Genomic DNA, 20,025 nt, shown 5'->3' with positions numbered 1-20,025 from the left:
TCTCCACCCTGCGGCTGCTAGCTAGGGGGCCGCAGTCCTCGGTGATGGTTCGTCGGGCAGTGGTGCTAAAAGCGTTGGGTGGCAGGATGGCGGCAGCTGGGCAGTGCTGGTGTCACCGGGCACTGCCGTCCGAAGATGTGGCGTAGGGTGCTCTAGGGAAACCACGGAGGGCGTCAATAGATGCGACATGTTTTGTAATAACACGGTTGCCCTCTGCCACAGCGTGTGAATGGTGTAAAGGCGAACGGATGCCAATGGACACGCCATGCGAAGACGCACAGCGCCAGGGTGCGCAGGGGAGATGTTTCGGGGGGTCTCGCGCGGAAGCGTGGGCGAAAACCCATTCCCAACCAGCAGCCCGGCAACAAAGCCACCCGTCCCCGCCCAGCGCGCTGGCGGGAAACGGGGCTTGGGCGGCGGGGGTCACCCAGTTTCCGCAAACCTGGATAGTTCGCGGAGCATTAATCGTCTTCGCAACAGTTTGATTTGCAGAGGGGCAAGGAGCTGGAGTCCAACAGCACCGACCCCTCATCGAAAGTAGGGGGAGGACAAGTGACAAGTCGATGAAGACGAACGCGCTGGTGAATCACCTTGGGTTTGGCCGTGTCCCTCATTGTCCCCCATCCAGACGCAGAGCCATACGACAGCTTGGCGTCGCCATGGTCGGAGACAAATTGCCTCATATCGCACCGCGCATGTCCCTTTCTCTCGTTGCATCAGTGCCGTTTCTTTTGCAACACACACGCACGTCACAAATCTGAACGCTCACAATTCACAGACACCGCAACATCGTAACTCCCCTCTTCGACTGTCACTGCTGAAAAGCCCAGTCTCAGACTTTCCTGGACGCCTCGACATTCGCCTTTGCCATGTTCATCAAGAACTCTTTCACCTTTCGGCGCTGCCCAGCAAAGTTGCCAACGATTAGGAGATGTGCATTCAGCAGCTCCTGCTGCTCCTGTGAAATCCCGGCCATTGTCAAGGATGGTGCAAGATTGGGAAAGAGCCTCACGTAGGGTTCGCTGATCCCGTAAGCCACATTTTCACGTTCGCGAGGCGGCAATTCGCCGTCCAAAGTCTGGGTCACGTACGAGACGAGCCGCGAATAGACCACCACGCGCACCTCCGTCAAGGCCGCTTCCACCTCCGGTGAGACTGTGGTGTCTGTGGTGAGGTTAACGATGGAGATGAGAAAACTCTGTGCTGTACGGTTGTCAGCGCCGCTTTCAAAAATGCTCATCGCCACCTCTGCCGCCGCGAGAAGAAGCGCTTTGTCGCGCTTCCATGAGTGGCTGTCCAGCACATGGCTCCGCATAAACTTGATCACATCTTTTGCGTAGTAGAGCCATTGCTTCGACTCCACCACATCATCACATGTATTGCGCACCCTTGCCTCCTCCACCCGTTGCTGACGCACCTGCTCCTTTCGCTGAGCGAAAAATCGGTGGAGAAGTTGAAAAATGTAAATTAGCAACGTCGGGTGCTCCTTGCCAATCGGAAGCAAGCACTTCTCCGTGAGAGAGCGAGTAACATGTGTGGGTATCTGAGCGCTGGTTGTGAGGGCAGTGATGACTTCACCAAACCGTTCCGCTGGCAAAATGGGGCTCAGTTCTCCAAAGACTTGGTATAGAGCGACACGAATATTCATAAGAATAGCGCGAGCTCCACGCAGTGCGTTGGCCAAGTGTGCATCACTCTTGCGTGTCTTACCAGGCAAAAACAGATCTCTTTCTCCCGCTTCCTGCTCAAGTATGCTGCGGTACTCAGGCGGTAGATCGCTCGGCTGCATACTGTGGATGCTCAAGAGCAGGTGGCCGATCAGTGGGAACAGTTGCGTTGCCTTCTCTACCACGTATGGTGTCATCTGGCAACGACGAAAGACGGCGGCGATCGTGTTCAAACATCCTTGCAGCACACCCCTCGCGTCCTTGTCGTCTGGTGTAGCTGCGCACATAATGTGATTGAATATCTTTTGGCTTTGGAGAGCTGGAGAAGTGGCCAGCATGTTCACAAGCGGGTTCACGATTGTCTGCAAGTAGGCGTCAGACTCGTGAGCTGGCAGAATAGCTGTGAGAGCAATAAGGGCCTCGTACAGGAGGGAACGCTCCATTCCATTCGCACGCATCAGCATCGGCTCCAGCTGTTTCATCAGAGAAGGAGTCCGTGGTACAAAGCGGCGGCTGTGTTCGACACACATTTGCACCAGAAGCGTGTGCGCCCGGCGCCGCGCAGCGGAGACGTCGATGTCGTCAGTGCATCGACTACCCTCATCGCCGATGCACTTTAGAAGGATATTAATGGTTCCCTCCCATACATTCATGTCAGCGCCGTCGCGCACCTTCCAGAAGTAAGAGAGCATGTTAAGATAGACAGGTCTGAGCACCGCGTCAGAGGGCTCATGGGCCAACAACGTCGACACACACGCGTTGACATTCACAGACGATAACTCGAAAGCGGCCGAGAGGCACTCCATCATGAACTGGGTAGCCTCCCAGTAGACGAACGTCAGGCTACTCTGTCGCACAAAGTGATTGCGGGTACGCGGGTCTTCTGGGGTACCTTGGGGGTCAGGCAAGTCGACTAAGAGGCTCAGCACATACTGATTCGTGCGCTCCGGGTACATGCGAGCTAGCTGAGTCAAGATCTTGCTGGCACCTCGTCGGAAGTCAGCAAAGACCTCCTCAAACAGCTGCACAAAGCCAAACTGCTCTCGAGAGAGCTCTTGCCCTTCTGGGCTCTTGCCTTGCGTGGGATGGCATAGGTTCTTGGGGAGCAGCAGACGCAGTCCGTTATAGATTTCAACCGCATCCACATAGCGAAACGCCTCTTCTCCCATGCGCTCCATCAGCTGCACAGCCTCCTGCCCGAACAAGATACTGGGTATGGAAAAGATCGGCATGAGGCTCTGAACCAGTAGCACACCCTCCAGCTGCACAAAGTCCTTGGGAAGCTCCAACGTTAGGTTAAGAATTTCATCCAACGCGGCAATGTCACCCTCAGCAACCAATGCGGGTATCTTCCGCAGCACAATTGTGAGCAGAACGCGCAGGACGGCCGCTTTGTTAACATCGCTGCCCGAGTAGGAGCGCAGCAGGGCGGTGGCGCACGTTAGAACCGGACGCTGCGCCGGCACCCATCGCAGTAGTACCTCCATCGTTGCTGCCAGATTATGTTCTTGCCATACACAGAACTGTAGCTGAGGGGCGAGGATACCAATCATGTTGAACGCAGCCTCGACGCACGGCCCCAAGTCCGGCGCCAGCGCCGTGGACTGCTCACCACCAGAGGCCATGTAGTACGTGTACAGACTCATGGTGACGGCACTCAGAAGCTGACTTCCCTGCTTCGTCACACTGCGCTTCAGCCTCCCGATAGACTCGCGTGGCACACGATCGAAATCAGGTTCGACCAGCGCAACTATCAACTCGCTCAGAAGCAGCATTCGACGGGGCTGGGATTCGATTCCTGCGCACAGGGACCCAAGTATTTGATCGACCACCGCGTCCTCTGAGTAGATTACGCACTCGATGAGGAGCTCCATCAGGTCCGCCCGCAACAAAGGCCCTAACGTCGGCTCATTGCAGTACCAAGAGAACAAATCCATCACAGGGAGTTGTGTTGTTTGTAGCACGCGAGCGTGCAAGGCGTGGCGCAGCAGAACCGCACCATACGCCTGAACTGCCACGCCTTCGTTCGACGTCTTAAGAAGTCCGATACCGATCCGTGCCACATCTGCAGCGGGCAGACCCTTCTCCCATTGCATCAGTTGGAGAGTGCAGTCTTTTCTGTGATCATTGTTGGTGCTCCCGTACAACCCACGCAGCAAAGTGATAGCATCGGCTAGTGACATGGTGAGCTAGAAATCAATTGCTGAGCAGAAAGGTGATACACTCTGTGCTGATGCACTCGGAAAAGGATAATTACGTTGCTGTTGCTTCACAATGAGCGTTGGCCACCTGCAGAGTTTCACCTCTACGCGTTCCCCTTCAAGCCTGTGCGGATATTCAGCAAGACACCTCAGGATCTCTCTGACCTTCAACGCTTCTGCTTCAGAAAATAAAGAGATCTCTTTGGCTCAGACAAAAGGCTGCTTCCATACAGGGATACTTGGGTTTATGTGGCTGTCTGAGTGGCGCACGCGACCATGACCCGTCTTCCGAAGGGAGAGCCCACAGAAGTAGCTCCGCAGACAAGAAATAAAACAGTAAGGAAAGACCTACCCATGTAGGTGGAAGAACTGTCAACACAAAGAGCAGAAGAGGGGTGGCCAAACTGGTAGGGATAAGTGGAAAGCAGCGTAAGACAACAGACAGGAGAAAGACAGAGATGCTGCACTCTCGACAGGGTTTTCAACATTCCTTGGGTATGGTCGTTCATAGAAAAAGGCCAGCCGAATCCTCATTCTGAGCCCATCTTTAGCATGGCGTCGACCGTTCTTTTTGGTCGTCTTCAGTCTTTTCCCCCATTGCGCTTTGGTCACTCATTTAGTTTGCCAGAAGTGTACTTGGATACGAGGTGCAGCACAAGCACTGGGCCAGGTGCGCTTCAGTCCCTGAAGTTGTGATGACTGCTGCAGCGCACAGCTACAGAGGCAGGAAAAGCACGGTGAGCCCAAATGCGATGAGAATTGTGAGTACTGGTCTCATATCCACTTCTACTTCTTTCTCAGTAATGCCCCCGTGGCAGGTTGCATGATGACTTCTCAGCAGGTGCCAATGAAAGGGCGGTTGTGGCATTTGCGTCTCCGACCACGCGGCACTCACGCACCGAGCTCCCTGGCCTCATCACCCAGTCTAAGCGACGGCAACAGCCCCAGTTGGTTGGCTTCACTACAGTTGTTTGTCCGTCCACAGACCAGCGGGACAGGTCAGATAAGGTGAAGCTGCATTGAAAGAAGGTGGCGCCAGCTGCATCCCAATCAGACAGGTCAGCCCTATGAAACACACAATGAGAGAAATGCGCCCGACGTGCTGCTGCTGCGGACGCGTCGGTAGACAAGAATGTGCAAGAGTAAAACTGAGCACCTGCCAGATTTGCCTTCCGCAAGTCACACAAGTTGAACGTGCAGTGCGCAAAGTAGGTGCCAATAAAAATAGCCTCGGAAAGATCGCTTCGATTAAAGCTAGCAGACAAACGTGTGCCGGAGAGGTCGATCCTGTGCAAGTCACGGCCCTCAAGCACAGTTCCGATCTCCTTCCGTGGACGCCACGTGGCTGAAGAGCTCAATGAGTAGGCAGACTTTTTGGCTGTCACAGAAGGATCTGCTTTGATAATCAAGAGGGATGAGGAATCAGACTGCGTGGACTCAATTTCGATAGCAGAAAGAACAGAATCGCGGAGAAGGTGCCGCGCGCAGTCTACCGCAGTTCCTGAGGTCAAGCTGGGCTTCTGCGTCGAGTACTCCGAGGAAACAGATGGCGCAGATCCATCGGTGAACGCCTCTGCCAACCGTGAAGAGCGAAGCAGGAAGAGCGCTTCGAGGATCTGGCCCATGGCTTCTGCGTTAACACGGCGACTCATGGCAGCACGAGCGCGTCGTTTATCTAGTAGAGCCGCCTCTTTGTTCGGCAGTGTTGAGAGATGAAATAGTGGAAGCCAGAATGGAAAAAATAGTCATGAAGTTGCACCTTTCATCTCTGTGCGCACAGTTCCGCTGCGCAAGCTGCGTTAAAATGAGCAGCCCACACGCTAAGCTCCAAACATTCGGTACGCAACCACGTAGAGGCCCACATGTGCCACTCTTCATCATTACACATACACGAGAAGCACTGAGAGAGCAGCAAAGGCAAACAAAGACGAGACCAGCGCGATACCTGCTGGGGGGATGCGTTCTAGAGCGCGAACAAAAGGGGTATGCATACGCTGGTGCACTTCTCCTTGTCTTTCGAACTGTTGAAAGTACAGGTACACTGACCATCCAGGTGAAGGTATACAATTTCAAGACACGGCCACGGGAAGGTGGTGCTTCCGCAGCAACCAACCGCAGCTTGCTGAACGAGAAGTACGTTACTGAGACGTGCACAGGCCGCAGTGAGTTCGCGTGCACGAGAAAAGCGAAGGCTGTGAGACCTCGACGATGAAGAGAACATTTTGCGCGAAAATGAACGGTACTTGGGTTGAGCAGGAAGAATGACGCACTGCTCATGGGCAGTGGTGCGTATGATTATCCTGTTTCTGTAATTTTTGATCCTTCTCTTTACATTCTCCACCTTGTCTTTGATGACTTCGATAGGCGGCGGAACGGTACTAAGGGGCCGCTGTCGATGGAGCGAGCGGTTTGTAGATCTGCGCACACCACAAATGGCCCTGATGCACTCGGTGGAGCGCCAGAAGATACTGGGGAGCGCGAAGCTTGGCGACGATCGTACTCGCAGTACCCCAGAGCAAAGCAGGGATGATAAAAGTTCCCTCTGGCATCAACGTGGTGCACCGGGCAAACATCGTGGGCGTGCGTGTTGCTCGGAATAGAACTATCCATGTGGACCGGCGCCACAGAGCGGTGGCGTGAATTGCTCTCACGGCTAAGGATTTCTGCTATCGCCTCCACATCCTCGTCCTGATTCTCTTCTGAGCCATGAAGTACATGCACTGCCTCGCGGTTCAAGGCGCACATGCCCCGCACAAACGCCTCCTTGAGCTTCTCACTCAACCTGCTATCCTTTTCTCTCTCCACCTCCAATTGCCGCTGGTACTCTTCGATCTGCCCAAGTAGCTCCTGCTCGCGGCAGTCACGTTTATGCATCTCCTTTGCCTCAAGCCGATTCTGACGGCGCGCTGCTGCAAACAGGCGCCACTGCGTGTACGCGTGAAACATGCCGAGTCGCCCAATGTGAATGTGAGCCTCCACAGCGAGTCTGCGACGTTCCCGATGAACGTCAGCACAGCGCCGCCATGTGTGAAAGAGGGGCTTGAGGTGAAGCCTCGCTTGCATCTGTTGCAGTGCCACAGCGGCCTGCGCCACTTGTGTCTTTGTCTTCTGGTGACGCTCCTCTTCCGCTGCCTTCGCCGCTTCGGCATCCGCAATCCTTCGCTCCAGCTGTTTACGCACCACATCGAGCTCTTGTTTGGCGTCGTCGTGCACTTGCTGAATTCGTCGCCGAAGGTACTCCTCTATCATGCCTGAAACATGGTCGTTCATGCGAGCGCAAGCGCCGCCAACGCTCTGAGCCACCTCAGCCACGAAGCGCTCATCTGTCTCTGCCTTTACGAGCGGCATTCTGCAGCTCACGATGACGCTCAGGCAGACAAGCGATTGTTGCAAAGGGAAAAAAGCGATTCCTAGTTTTTTGTGAAATCCGCCACTAAAACTTCAGAAAGGTTAAGAAAAAGTCGAAGGACAATATGAGTAAGAACTGTTTGCTTAACGGATGTGTGTTTTTCACTCGGTGGGCGAGGAACTTTGCTTTGCATTCCAGAGAAAAAGAAAAGGCGTTCTTTCAGAAAAGAAAGAGGGTCTCCCAAAACCCTCTTCTGCCTCAAGCCCTCTGCACCTTTACGCGGCACGCAAATCCAGCTTGCAAATCGAACTGGTGGGTAATGAATTTAAAAGATCGTTGAAGAACTCTTGAATAGGGCAGTTAAACACACACACACACACTGCAGAGGAGCCTGAGACGTTCCTGCGTAAAGTGGCTCAGTGGGAGAGCAAGCAGAATGTACGCACCTACACAACCACCAAATAGTAAGAGGGAGAGAAGGCGGCAAGTGAAGGGCGGACGCTTGCTCTGCCTGCCTCAGGTCGCAGACAAGGAAAAAAAACATGCACCATTTGTCTTTACCTCCAGCGTCTGGCAAGTTCTGGTTGTGCTTTCTTGTGCGGCAGGATATCCGGACGAGAGCATTGCAATGTGATCGTCCATCATGGGTTGCTTTTTCTTCCACACGACTTGAATTGTACCAAATATTCGCTGTGAAGTACGAGGCCTCAAGAGAGTAAAGAAGCGTCCTCTGCTCCAAGGAGGAACACTAGAAAGGAGTCGAAAAACGCTTCACAAGGATAAAGGGGAAAAAACTCAAAGCATTGCCTCTAGACAACTGCATGTCAGGGACCCCGCCTGTGCGCCACACCAATGCTCGGTCTTTTGAAGCAAGTGGCGAAGAAGAGTGTTGTAGAGGGAAGAGGGGCGAAGATGTACACACACTTGCTTACTTTTCGGCAAACATTTCTTTTGTGGTCAAGCTTGGTTGGGCGTCGAGGGATTCGTCATCGAGTCCACCCTCCTTCTCCTGCATCCTCGCCGCCTGTTGAGGGTTCATTGTCGTCCCGTTGACGCGCAGCTCCTCCTGCCTTTTGCGCATCTCCGTGTACTCTTTTGCCGCCATCTGCGTTCGTAGCAACGGGTTGCGTGCGACCTTTTCGTGCAGCATAGCCTCCTTGTAAAGCAATGACGTTCCATATGTATACGCTTGCTGTGCAGGGTCCTCAAGGTGCGCTTCGAGGGCGTTGATCGTGCGATCCAGCTCCCTGCGGTCAATCAAGTGTGCCATCTTCTCGCGCACCTTGGTCAGCTCCTCCATCAACGTAAGCTTCTGAGCTCGGTCACCAGCCAGCAGAATCTGGCACAAGCGCCTCAGCGCATCGTTGATGAGGCGGTGGCCTCGAATGCGCGACGCCAACGCGCACTGGGTGTAGATGTATACATATGCTGGCTCATACATGTCCCACATCCTCTGTACCTCGTCCCGGTCCTTTGGATGCACACGAAAGGCAAAGTACATGTGAGTCCAGAAGAGGAAGGGATCAGAGCCTTCGTGCTCCTTGGCGCGCCACTTAAGTATTTTGCGCCGGAACAACGTCTCTGCAGCTGCATTAAGCGTGTTGTAGTACGGAATCAGCTGTGGCGTCACAGAGCCGCCACGAGCGCGCAGCTCCATATCCTTCAATAAAAGTTCGTTTGACGGCTGCCACTTCAGACGACGGTGCACCTCCTTTGTGATGGCCTCGCCGTAGGCAGGCAGGTTTGCATGCACGACAGCAACCCGGTACGGCAGCTCGCTGAACGGCTCAATCCAGTGGCGGGGCTCACCTTGTGCAAAGAGTTTATCCACCACCGTCTCCACATCCTGCAGGTGTCGCAGTACGTGATCACCAGGCTCGTAGACACGAAGCATGTACTTTGCCTCTGTGAGTAGCGGCGCCTTCCACGACGCGGGGAGCCGCTCGCGCGCTGTGCGTACCGCCAGATGATACAAGTTGAGGCACTTCTCGCGGTAGGACCAGCTGGTCTGGAAGCGGCCCTGTCGCTGCATGAACTCCGAGTGCTCCCAGTACAAGTCGCCCATGTAGCGCAGCCACAGATGCTCTGCAGTTTCCTGAGTAAGAGGTGCCCCTTCCAAGAACACACGCGCGCGCTCAGGGAACGGGTGGATGGACGGGTGTGTCTTCTTGTTCACGTTCTCCAAGCAGCGATCAGAGATGTCTGTCGCGAGTGTGAGACGACCTCGGCGTTCGTTGAACCACATGTACTCTGTTTCGTCCGTCAAAGGGTACCAGCGTTTACTGCTGCCGGAGTGCCACAACGCTTCGGCCTTGTCGAGGTGCCCAGTGATTTCTGCAAAGACGGCATTCTCCCCATCGAGGAACTCCTTCTCATCATATTCGTAAGGCGGGTCAGAGTCGGGTACTGGAATCTGCACAATATCCTTGCTGGCCTTAGCATAGTTGGAGAAGAGCTCGATCGAGTCCTCAAAAAGCTCCTCGGCGCGGGAGCGAAAGCGGCTGTCGGCGAAGTCGATGAACATGCGATGAAACTTCTTGCCCGCGTAGAATGCCAATGCACCACGACACCACTGATAAAACGCCTCCACTGCCGCGTCACGGGACGAGTCCTTGATACCGTCAACGCGGGAAGGGCATCTGACGTAGGCATCGTTGAGGTGACGGTGGAGAAACTCTTTGTGGGTCTCCAGTTGCTCGGCACTCTGGAACTCCGTGATAATGAACTCACCCAGCTCATTCTTGATCCACCTCATGAAGGGCTGGGAAAGGGGCTCATACTTACGGTCGCGCACCATGATCGTGTAGCGCTGTACCGGGTTCTTGCGAATCGTGTCAAGCTCGAGGGACGTCATCTCCTCGACAAAATTCATGAAGTTTCTTCCTAGCAGCTTGCTCTTCGCAGATGCGCGTCGAAGAATCTCGTCTGCCTCTGCCTTAACGGTGTTCGCCTCGGTGGTGCGATTCCCCTTGAACTTGTAGAAGTCGGCGAGAAAGTGCTTCGTGTGGGCCTCGAAGATAAGGCGAAACACTTCCTCCTGCTCCTTGGGCACATCTGGATGATCGCCGATGCTCCCTTCGCGGAAGCGCTCCATTGTGTCGTACAGCATCTTCTCGCACTTGTCCTCGCTCGTCACCTGAGTAAGGTTCCCGAATTCAGTCAGAGCCTGCTGAAATGCGTCTCGATAAGCCCGCCACGTCTTCTCGAGGTCCTCCTTGTCGAACTTGACTGCATCCACGGCATCGACACCACGGTACGGATCCACAATGGAGTCTGTCTCCCACGGCAAATTGGGCAGTAGAATATCGGAGTCGTACGACAGCTTTGACTTGCGCAGCCGCTCCTGGCGCTCGAGCCGCTGGCGCTCCGACTTCTTCAGAGGTTTACCGTCCTTGTTCACAAGCTTCTTCTCCTTCATCTCCTTTTCCTGTGCCTCAGTAGCACCCTCAAGCGAGCCATCCTTCGCAACCTCGCGAAACAACGGAAGCGGCTTGTACCCGGCTACCAGCTCCGGCAAAGACTTGAGTTTATGCATCTTCATTTCATCAAACGCAGACTCACCTGACGGGGCGTCGTCCAGCGTCACCCGGTCACTGTCGCGCAGCGGCGGAGGAAGGTAGTACTCCTTTTCTGGCTGTTTCTCCTCCAGGGGGTCGTGCACCATGCTATACTGTCGAATCATCGGTTCCGTCTCGACGAGAGTCTCTCGATACCATTTCGGCATCTCATTCAGCTCTCTGGAGTGTGGAACACGAAAAAGCTCGCTTGGTACGTCTGGTTCCGCGTTTTGCGGTCTCTCAGTGATGTGGATAAACCCTGCCGACGTAGACGCCTCAACAGCTCCTGGCACTGACTCGGCCGGTGTCGCAGACGCTTTGAGGTGGGTCTGAGAAACTTCTGGCTGCACTTCCGCTGCCTCCGCAAGAAGCAAAGCCTCGATCTTTCCCACCGTCTCTCCGTCAGTCAGGGCACGAGTCGTTTTCCCGGGTTCCAGCATCTGTCGCTCAGCCTCAAGCTCCTTGACTTTCTTGATATTTGCCTCAACCTGCGCACGCAGCATTGGACGGTCGCCGTACTGCTTCGACGTTGTGTGGTGCGCCTTCACCGCTGCTACTACTGGGTCGTGGCCAGCCTGCCGCGAGGCCTCCGCCCCTTGCTCCAGCATCTCGTACTGAATGCACGCCTGAGTCGCGATAGCGGCGCCCTGCTCCACAGTAATCCCGGTTGGAAGTGGTTCCATATCTGCCTTAGGAAAGCCAGATATCGGATCGATTTGTGCGGGGTTGAGTTCTCCCTTCCCTGCCGTGAGGGCCTGATGCGCCCCGTAAGCCTGCAGTTTCATCTTTGTCTTGGCCACCTCGAGAGGATCAGCAGTACCAGAGAGTGCCTGGTATGTCTGGTCTGGATCGAGGTCAACGACACCAGAGAGAATGCCGTGGTAGACGTCGGCCATTTCAGACTGACGCTGCTCCTCTTCTTTCAACAGTGCCCAGTCCGTTTGCAAGCTCTGGTGAACGGCTTTGCGCTCCTCGCCCTCGATGAGCCACATGCGGTCTTTGTAGCGGGTGTCAGCGAGGTGCTTCCAGGAAGAGTCGGACCACCGCTGATCGGTAGGCAGCACGCGACGGCGACCATTTTCGTCGTAGTGATCTAGGTAGTCCGTGTAGCCCTGCGGCCATATCATCCGATCTTTTTGAATTTTGAAAGACCGGTCCTTCCAGTGCAGATACCACTCCTGCTCACGCTCGATAGGATCCTGGATGAACAAGTCGAAGCGATCGCGGATATCCTGAATTACCTCCTCCGAGGTCGGGATAAGAGACTTACGCCACCGAACCTCCCAGGGTAGACCATCGATGTCCTGCTGCTCCTCCAGCATGTCGCGCCGCATCTGCGGAGAGCTCTTTGTCAACCTCTCGCCGGGGCCATACTGGCCAAACTTTGCTCGCATCTCACGCTCCTTGTCAATGTCGCTGCGCCGCCGAGCCTCATCGGACATGTCAGGCAACTTGACGTGCTCGAGGTTGTTGAGTCCGAACTGAAGGTGCGGTGTAAGATCAGGTGACTCCACGACAGATATTTGGGAACCGGTGTTAGGGTCAGCGTTTGGCTGGCCACGCTGGCGGTCGCGCGACCCGCCGAGGGAGTTCTGCGACTGGTGGCGCAACGAACTCCACTGTGTTGGATATCCAATACATCCCTTATACGATAGGGAGAGGCATCGGGTAGAGCTTCCACTCCTTGCCCTCCTCATCATTCTTGAGACGTGTAGTGTGTGTGTGTAGAGCGGTGCCAAAGTCACTACTGAATCCACTGTGTTCTATACCTATTGCTCTCCTGCGAGAACTTCTAGTGAAGCGGATGGAAACCGAAGGTGGAGAAAGCTGAAGGAAGGGTTGGCCAATGAAATGAGGACCATGATGAGGAGATGAGCGCTGGCATGTGGACCAAATAAGAACTTGCTGAGCTAAGCCCGACTGCGCAGCTTCTCTTGATTTCACAGTACGCCTCGTTTTGTGTGGCCCTGCCGTTCCTGCCTGTTGCACTGAAAAAAGTACTGACATGCTGTACGTGCCCCGACCCGTTTATCTGCCGCCTCTTATTGGCTTCTTCAGTTTCGAACATTTTCATGGAAACAGACTGTGTAATACAGAAGAAACACCAAGACGCCATGGCTTCCTTGGCACTTCCACAAGCACAGTATGTTTGGCAGAGACACAGTAGCACCAGTAGAGGATTCCAGAAGATGGAAATGTTGAAAGCATTTTAGTGTCTTTCCCTGGCGAGGTATACTACACTCCTGCTAGCTAAACAGAGTGCGCAACGATCAAGCGGCACGCTGCTCTTCTTCCTATGAGAGTGTGGCCTGTACGCTTAAGAATTGCCGCCATTTTTTCGCTTGGAAAGAGAAAAGAGAAGCGCGCCCACCGCCTCTTGCATGTCTCGGAAAAGGACACGAAACACAAAAGCTCAGGAGCCACAGTGTAGACATACACACGACATACAGGAGAGAGTAGGGGGCACACACGAAAAAAGAAAATGCACTCAGCAATATGAAAACCAGAAACAGCTCTCTGAAAGCTGTCGACTGTAGAGAAACACAACAAGGCGGACAGCGTCGTGAAAAGCGAGATGCGAAAATGAGAAAAAGTTAGATGGAGAAACTTGATTAGTATACACACACACGCATACAATAGAAATCTTCCGGCTCTCAGAGAAAAGAGGTTCGGTGCGTTCCAGCGCACTGGGGCAGCCTTGCAGTGCTGTGAGCCACTCCCATGCTCAGCACCGATCTGTCACAAAAATGCTATGAGATTGGAATGGTTCTCTGACCGCTTGGCTGGTCACTGTTTCCGCCTCGTGGCGGTGCAGCCTTGCTTTCCGCAGCATGTGAGAGGCGCGGAGGTCGCTCTGGGATAGCCTCGCCCTTCAAAATCTTCTCAAGATCCTTGCCACTGAGAGTTTCATACTTGAGCAGGTTGTTAGCGATAGCCTCCAGATCGGCGCGATGGCTAAGAAGAAGCTCCTTGGTTTCGACGTAGGCCCGCTCAACAAGGCGATGCACCTCTTTTTCGATTTTGAGTTTCGTCTCATCTGATATGTAGGCGCCTTCGGCCGTATCGGGAGTTCCATAGTCGACGAAGCCCATGGCGTCACTGAACCCAAACTGTCGCACCATGTGACGGGCCATGTTTGTGGCCTGCTGAAAATCGGAACCTGCACCAGTCGTGATGTCGTCAGGGCCCAAAAGAATCTCTTCGCCGACGCGTCCCGCCACACACACCTTCAGGCGCGCTAGGCACTGGCGCTTGCTTTGACTGTACTTATCCCTCTCTGGCTGCTGCTGGACGAGTCCCATTATGCCGTTGCCGCGGGGAACGATGGTTGCCTTGTGCACAGGATCGGCACCCTCGTCCCTCAGCAAGATCGCACTCAAAGCATGGCCACCCTCATGGAACGCAGTCACACGACGCTCCTCCTCCGGCACGATCTTCTTGCTCTCGGCCCCCATCATGACGCGGTCCTTGGCGTACTCTATCTCTTCGCTGCTCACCTTCGTCTTGTTCAGCACCGCGGCCCGTATGGCTGCCAGATTCACCAAGTTGCTGAGCTCGGCACCTGTGAAGCCAGTTGTTCCGCGTGCAATGTCCATTGCACTGACCGTACTGTCTGTCTTAATCTTGTCAAGGTACACCTGAACCACCTCCGCACGTCCTTTCATATCCGGGGGGTCAACGGTGATGGTTGTGTCCAGACGACCGGGGCGCGTGAGTGCCTTATCCAGCGTTTCAGGGGTGTTCGTGGCAGCGAGAACAATAACGGCATCATCGGAGTCGAAGCCGTCCATCTCTGCTAAGAGCTGGTTCAACGTCATGCGAGAGGTGCTGTGGTCAGAACGAGAGCGGCGACCGCCTAACGCGTCCACCTCGTCGATGAAAATTAAAGCTGGCGAGTTGGCCTTTGCGGCTGCGAAAAGCTCGCGAACGCGGCGGGCGCCAACGCCAACAAACATCTCATCGAACTCACTCCCGGTGGCGTAGAAGAAGCTCACGCCGGCCTCCTTGGCAATCGCCTTTGCCAGCATGGTTTTCCCGCACCCTGGCGGACCGGTGAGCAGCGCACCTTTTGGCAGCCGGCCACCTAAGTTGTAGAACTTCTCGGGGTCCTTCAGAAACTCCACAATCTCCTCCAGCTCCTTCTTCGCCTCATCGCATCCGCGAATGCTGTCAAACGTAACCTCCAAGTTATCCAGATTAACCGGTTTCACGTCGACAGAGCCGAACAAGCCAGATATGCCAGAGCGCGCAAATCCTGACTTGTTTGCAGACTGGCCGTCCTGAAAGCGATCGTTGAACTCCTCGACCAGGCTGATAAAACAGCTAAGAGCAATTCCGAAGAGCAAGAACATCCAAAAGCGGGTGGCCCAGGAAGCCTTCTGCGGGGCTGAAACGACCACAATCGGCCTTTCCTTTGTACCCAGATCGCTTGGAAGCGGCGGCTGGGTCTGGCCGTAGGACACACCTCCTTGCGGCAGGGGAGGTGGTGGAGCTGGATACGTGACATTATATGGACTCCACATAGGTTGTGCGTAGTGCGATTGTAGTGGTGGTGGCGGCGGTGGCGGAGGATAGGCCCCAGGGCCGGGATAGTACGCGCGCCTCTGAAGGAACTCTGGCGCCACAATCAGCGTCGTTTGACAGTGGGATAGAGGCCCGACATTCACGCGAAGCACAAATGTTCGTCGGTTGACGACCAGGGTCGCATCCTTGATGTACCTTCGCATTTTCAAACAGTGGCACGTCGTCGCTGCTTGTGTAGCTTTTCTTTTTAGCAATGAAACTGCAGCAGTCGAATGCAGAGTTGAGGAAAAGGAGTAAGAAAGGGAATGAGAAACAAGTAGATACGAACGCTGGAGCACAGGAAGATAGTGTCACGAGATATCATATTCCAAAAGAGACAGGAAATGAACATAGCGGTGGCGTAAGAAGAGCCACATCTTGTTAGTTTGCCTCCTGAAAGGGGGTAGATTGACAATGAACTCGCTTTTTGAAAAAAAAAAAACATGTGAGGCATTTTGAGAACATTGGTGCGGTAGCTTCTAAGAGGCATAGGAAAAGAGACCAGCTTTATTTAAACAAGAAGCTTAACCTTCTTTTTCTCCCCTTACTGCAGCTGGTAAAAAGATACGAGCATGTTTCGGAAAGCCGCAGGAAGACCCTCAAGAATTGACTGAAACATACTAGGGCATGTCTTTCTGGCATGAAACAAAAACGACTGAATCGCTTCCTTTGTTCCAGGGTAGTGCACCGCAGCCTGTTGCCAGCTGTACACGATCTTGATGGCAGAAGAAAAGATCCCTGAAAAAATCTCTGCTGGTAGTTGAACGAGTGCTTGGAAGAGATGAATAGTAGCCTCCGACTTGTCTATTGTGTTCTCCGCCTGTGCCATGAGCTGTGACAATGTATCAATGCGAAAAAATGCCGCGCAGTTTGGAATCGCACCAAGAACGCTACATAGATCGAAAGCCATGGCAGAAAAGTAGTAAGCGGAGTCGCCAAAGACGTCGCTTCGCAACGCAGCGTTTGCAGCCTTTAGAGCTTCTGTCGCAACCGCAGAGAGCTGGCCGGGGTAGCATGACGTGGTCTTCCCAATAAGCCGCACAAGATGCTCTTTGAGTTGCGGATCCTCGGCCTCAGATACTTCGCTGGTACCCCACCTCATGAGAGTGTCATGGAGGCCGGTAGGCAGTGCAGCCGATCCAACAACGTGAAGGAGCCCGCATAAAACGGTAATCCCAGCTACCTTCACTTCGCGTGTTCTCGAGTTTGTCAGGAAATGCGCAGCAGAAACCGGCAAACCCCACAACGTTGACCTCAGCCACTCCTCAAGGATCGCTGTAGAAACTGAATTGGTGTATGCGTTGCAGATGAGCAGCGTATTGAAAATAAGGTCAGCGTCATCCGTGACGTTCCGGCTCTTGATGTCTGCAAGTACATCACTCCAGGTGCTCAAATTCCGGATCGCCACTTCGTTGCTAGGGTAGATCGAGATAAAAGCGATCATTGCACGGTCCAAGGAAAAAATGTCTTTGTCCAGTAGAACATTCGGCTCCTCTCGAATGTACATTGCTGTGTAAGACTGCTCGAACAATGATGCGCGCTTGGTCCTCTCATCCTGAAGTAGAGCAGAGAGCCTCTCAGCTGTCGACCGGTCACCGAGAAGGCCAATTAGCTTGCTCAGAAAATCAACCAAGAGGGAGAGATTGGTGGTCGAATACACTGACAGGCACGCGCAGGCCGACTCTAGTAACGATGGCAAGTGAGGCATGACCATCGATGTGCTACCGTAGTTCTCTAAGGCTCCGTAAATCACATTTAATGCGCTGACACTTGTAATCTGAATCCGCTTGCTTGTGCTCTTCAGTCTCGAGCTAAGGAGTGGAATAATCCTATCCATTGTGCAAGGCGACGAATTCAAGACAGTCTCACTTAGCCGTGACAGGGACCACTCAGCAATGCTCACGACACAGACATGCTCACATGGATTGCTGATAAACTGAAGAAACTGCTCCACCAGAGAGTCGAGCACAGCGCTCAGCTCGTGTGCGCATCCGTTAGCGATCGTGCCAACAAGGACAATGCCGGCCTCTCTCTCGCGCCATTCACTGCTGCTCCATAGCTGCTGAATAGGACCGATGAAAGCCTGGTATGTTGCATCACTCGAGAACGTGCTGAGCACATCTACTAGTTTCAAAGCAGAGCTTCGCAGCGTCATGGCCGCAGCATCATCGTCCATCATGTTATCCTCCGAAATATCTTTTGTTCCACCATTCACTTCGAAACTAACAGCTGTACTATCCCGAACACGGTAGTCGTCTGTGTCCATGATGCTTGCCACCTCCTCTGCCGAGAGCAGTGCATAGCGCACAAGAGCTGGAGCTAAAGAGAAGATCAGCTGTGATACACCAGAAACGAGGAAAGCAGCGCCTGTTTCCCCGCCGTTTCGATCATACAGATCTACGGTAGTGGATATTAAGCCGATCGCTGCGGCAACTAGTTCCTCCTTGCCATTGATGCTGTTCTGACTATTGCGAATAAGTTGAGCAGAATTAGTGATCCACCAGTTTGTGTACCTCTGCATTTCGCTCGGACTTATCTGAGTGAAAAAATCAAAGTAGTCCAGCAGCAATGAGCAGGTGCGCAAAACGAGAATCATGAACGCCGGATCCTCACAACACGAACACTCCAGCAGAGATGTGCATACACTTGATAAACTCTGACTGGCTTTTGATAGGCCTACCTGCAGTGGCGAAAGCGTGTCAACATTCCAGTCAAGGAGCGATGATTGCTCATAAATGTTGAAACACATACGAAAGGCAGCTTTTCTTATCGTCACCGGGGCACACTGGGAAACCGCCAGTTGCGAAACCCGCAGAATGATTTGTCCGCTGGATTCACCGATTTGCTTAGGTACATCTTCCATTAAGTACTGAAGGCAGTATAGTGCGGCGAGAGTTTTTAAATCACCGCATGGAAGCAGATCGTTGAGCAAAATGTTTGGAAGGTCACCAACTCCCGAGCTCATCCACCATTCAAGTGACGTCAATGCAGTTACCTTGACAACCACTTGCGCCGAAGTACGAGCAATTCGCGTGTCGGGAGGATTAGCAAGCGACTTCAGCGCAAAGCGTGCGGCTTCCTTCACCGCGTCTTCGCCAAGGGCATGGCGGACAGACGTCAGATTGTTTTTGAGTGTGATTCCAGCGAGTTGACGATACTGAGACCAACAAACTGGGAGTACCATACCCGCTACAGGATTTTCATCTGCTCCGAAAACAGCGGAGAGCAGAATGCAAAAAGCAGGATTCGACTCGTACTGCTTGAGCTGGGTGTATGCCGCCTTCGAATTGGACACCTCAACTCCATTGTTGTGAAGCAGCTGGATCACATTCACCAAATCTCCTTCGGTCGGTGTATACATGATAGTCAACTATTTTATACAGTATGGTGCTGATTACATATGAGAGACTTTCGAAGGAAAAAGGGCTGACAAGCCAGACGAGAAAAAAGACAAGATGGTCAAGAAACATCACCTGGATCAAAGTGAAAAATAAGGGCCCTCAGAGTATCCCACAACGACTTTAAACATGCGAAAGTACTGACCATCAGTACAAAATACCTTCGCCGCAAAGCGAAAACGTCAGCCACTGACAAAAAAGAACTATGCTTGATTCATTCACGGCCGTCAGAAAAACCCAGCGCTAAATAAATACATGGGACTCCACTACATCCTCCCACTTTTCACCTCGCACATTCCAACGCGCCCGTTCTGCCACTCAGCATTAGCCAAGTCCTACTCCACCTGGCGCGTCGCAGGCCCATCGCGTGGGGCAATGGCGGCCCTGGGCACACGCGCGCCACAGCACCGCGCCGAGACAGCCGTCGGAGGGCGACCTCTGCCCCAAGCGCCACCGACCCACGCCCCACAGGCCGCCCCGCAGCCACCCGGCGCATCCCTCGGGGCGGCCTAGGCCCCCTGCCACCGGGCAACGAGGGCCGGGCGGGACGCCGTCAAGCCACGCGGACCCCACCACCACCACCACCGGGGCGGCACAAGCGTGTTCGCTGCCGCGGGTTGCTCTGACGCAACACCGTCCAGGACCTGCTCGCCGACGCCCGCAGCGACACGCCGCATCGGCCCTCCCTGCGTCGCAGGCGCTTTGCCCCGCCCCCAGAGGCGCCTGGGCGTTGGCGGGGTGAGGGTGTCCAGCCCCCCCGCCCCCGCAAAAACCCCAAAAAAGAACAAGAGCGGCAGACCGCCCCGCGACGCGTTTCCCAGCGAGGCCCACACCGCCGCAGGCAAAACACAACAACCACCCCACCCCGGGCAAACAGGAAGGGATCGTTCCCGCAAAACACCCCGCGCCACATAAAAGAACCTCGGAAAGACAAGCTTTTAAAAGCGCGCGCCCGGAAAGGGCGACCCCTTTGAGAAAACCGCGCCCCCGCGCAACCTCGCGAACATGCAGAAGACCAACGGCCCAGCGCAAGGAAAACGAAACCGGCGCACCCAACGGCTCCCGAAGGCGCCCTGCCACGACAAAGTGTGTGTTTTTCCCGGCCAAACACCTTTAGCCGGCCACGAGCGCAGCGAACAAACGGGACCGCGCACCACCCAGGCCGCAACAACGAGGCACCGGAACCTGCGGCCCGCAGGAATTGCCACAGAAAGGGACCGCGCGAAACGAGCGGCGACGCGCAACGGATAGGCCAACCGCGACACAACGCAAGCCCAACCAAACGCAACC

At 54.3% G+C, this 20,025-nt stretch overlaps 6 protein-coding genes across 6 annotated transcripts; all 6 read right to left on the bottom strand.

The window, feature by feature from the left end:
- Positions 1-832: 832 nt before the first annotated feature.
- On the bottom strand, positions 833-3,850 carry LBRM_35_2940 (conserved hypothetical protein; the record flags this gene model as incomplete). Its single annotated transcript, XM_001568863.2, has 1 exon — positions 833-3,850. One exon carries the CDS (start codon positions 3,848-3,850, stop codon positions 833-835), a length of 3,018 nt encoding a protein of 1,005 aa, XP_001568913.2.
- Positions 3,851-4,665: 815 nt separating this feature from the next.
- Positions 4,666-5,520, bottom strand: LBRM_35_2930 (conserved hypothetical protein; the record flags this gene model as incomplete). The annotated part of the gene is made up of 1 exon (XM_003723192.1): positions 4,666-5,520. One exon carries the CDS (start codon positions 5,518-5,520, stop codon positions 4,666-4,668), a length of 855 nt encoding a protein of 284 aa, XP_003723240.1.
- Positions 5,521-6,196: 676 nt separating this feature from the next.
- Positions 6,197-7,216, bottom strand: LBRM_35_2920 (conserved hypothetical protein; the record flags this gene model as incomplete). The annotated part of the gene is made up of 1 exon (XM_001568862.1): positions 6,197-7,216. One exon carries the CDS (start codon positions 7,214-7,216, stop codon positions 6,197-6,199), a length of 1,020 nt encoding a protein of 339 aa, XP_001568912.1.
- Positions 7,217-8,145: 929 nt separating this feature from the next.
- Positions 8,146-12,474, bottom strand: LBRM_35_2910 (conserved hypothetical protein; the record flags this gene model as incomplete). Its single annotated transcript, XM_001568861.2, has 1 exon — positions 8,146-12,474. One exon carries the CDS (start codon positions 12,472-12,474, stop codon positions 8,146-8,148), a length of 4,329 nt encoding a protein of 1,442 aa, XP_001568911.1.
- A 1,050-nt stretch (positions 12,475-13,524) lies between these two features.
- On the bottom strand, positions 13,525-15,126 carry LBRM_35_2900 (putative mitochondrial ATP-dependent zinc metallopeptidase; the record flags this gene model as incomplete). Its single annotated transcript, XM_001568860.1, has 1 exon — positions 13,525-15,126. The coding sequence occupies one exon, from the start codon at positions 15,124-15,126 to the stop codon at positions 13,525-13,527; it is 1,602 nt and encodes a 533-aa protein (XP_001568910.1).
- Positions 15,127-15,881: 755 nt separating this feature from the next.
- Positions 15,882-18,698, bottom strand: LBRM_35_2890 (transportin2-like protein; the record flags this gene model as incomplete). Its single annotated transcript, XM_001568859.2, has 1 exon — positions 15,882-18,698. The coding sequence occupies one exon, from the start codon at positions 18,696-18,698 to the stop codon at positions 15,882-15,884; it is 2,817 nt and encodes a 938-aa protein (XP_001568909.1).
- Positions 18,699-20,025: the final 1,327 nt, after the last annotated feature.

This window comes from Leishmania braziliensis, chromosome 36 (assembly GCF_000002845.2).
Source record: "Leishmania braziliensis MHOM/BR/75/M2904 complete genome, chromosome 36".
Classification (NCBI taxonomy): domain Eukaryota; phylum Euglenozoa; class Kinetoplastea; order Trypanosomatida; family Trypanosomatidae; genus Leishmania; species Leishmania braziliensis.
This window is presented reverse-complemented; position numbering and strand designations above follow the sequence as displayed.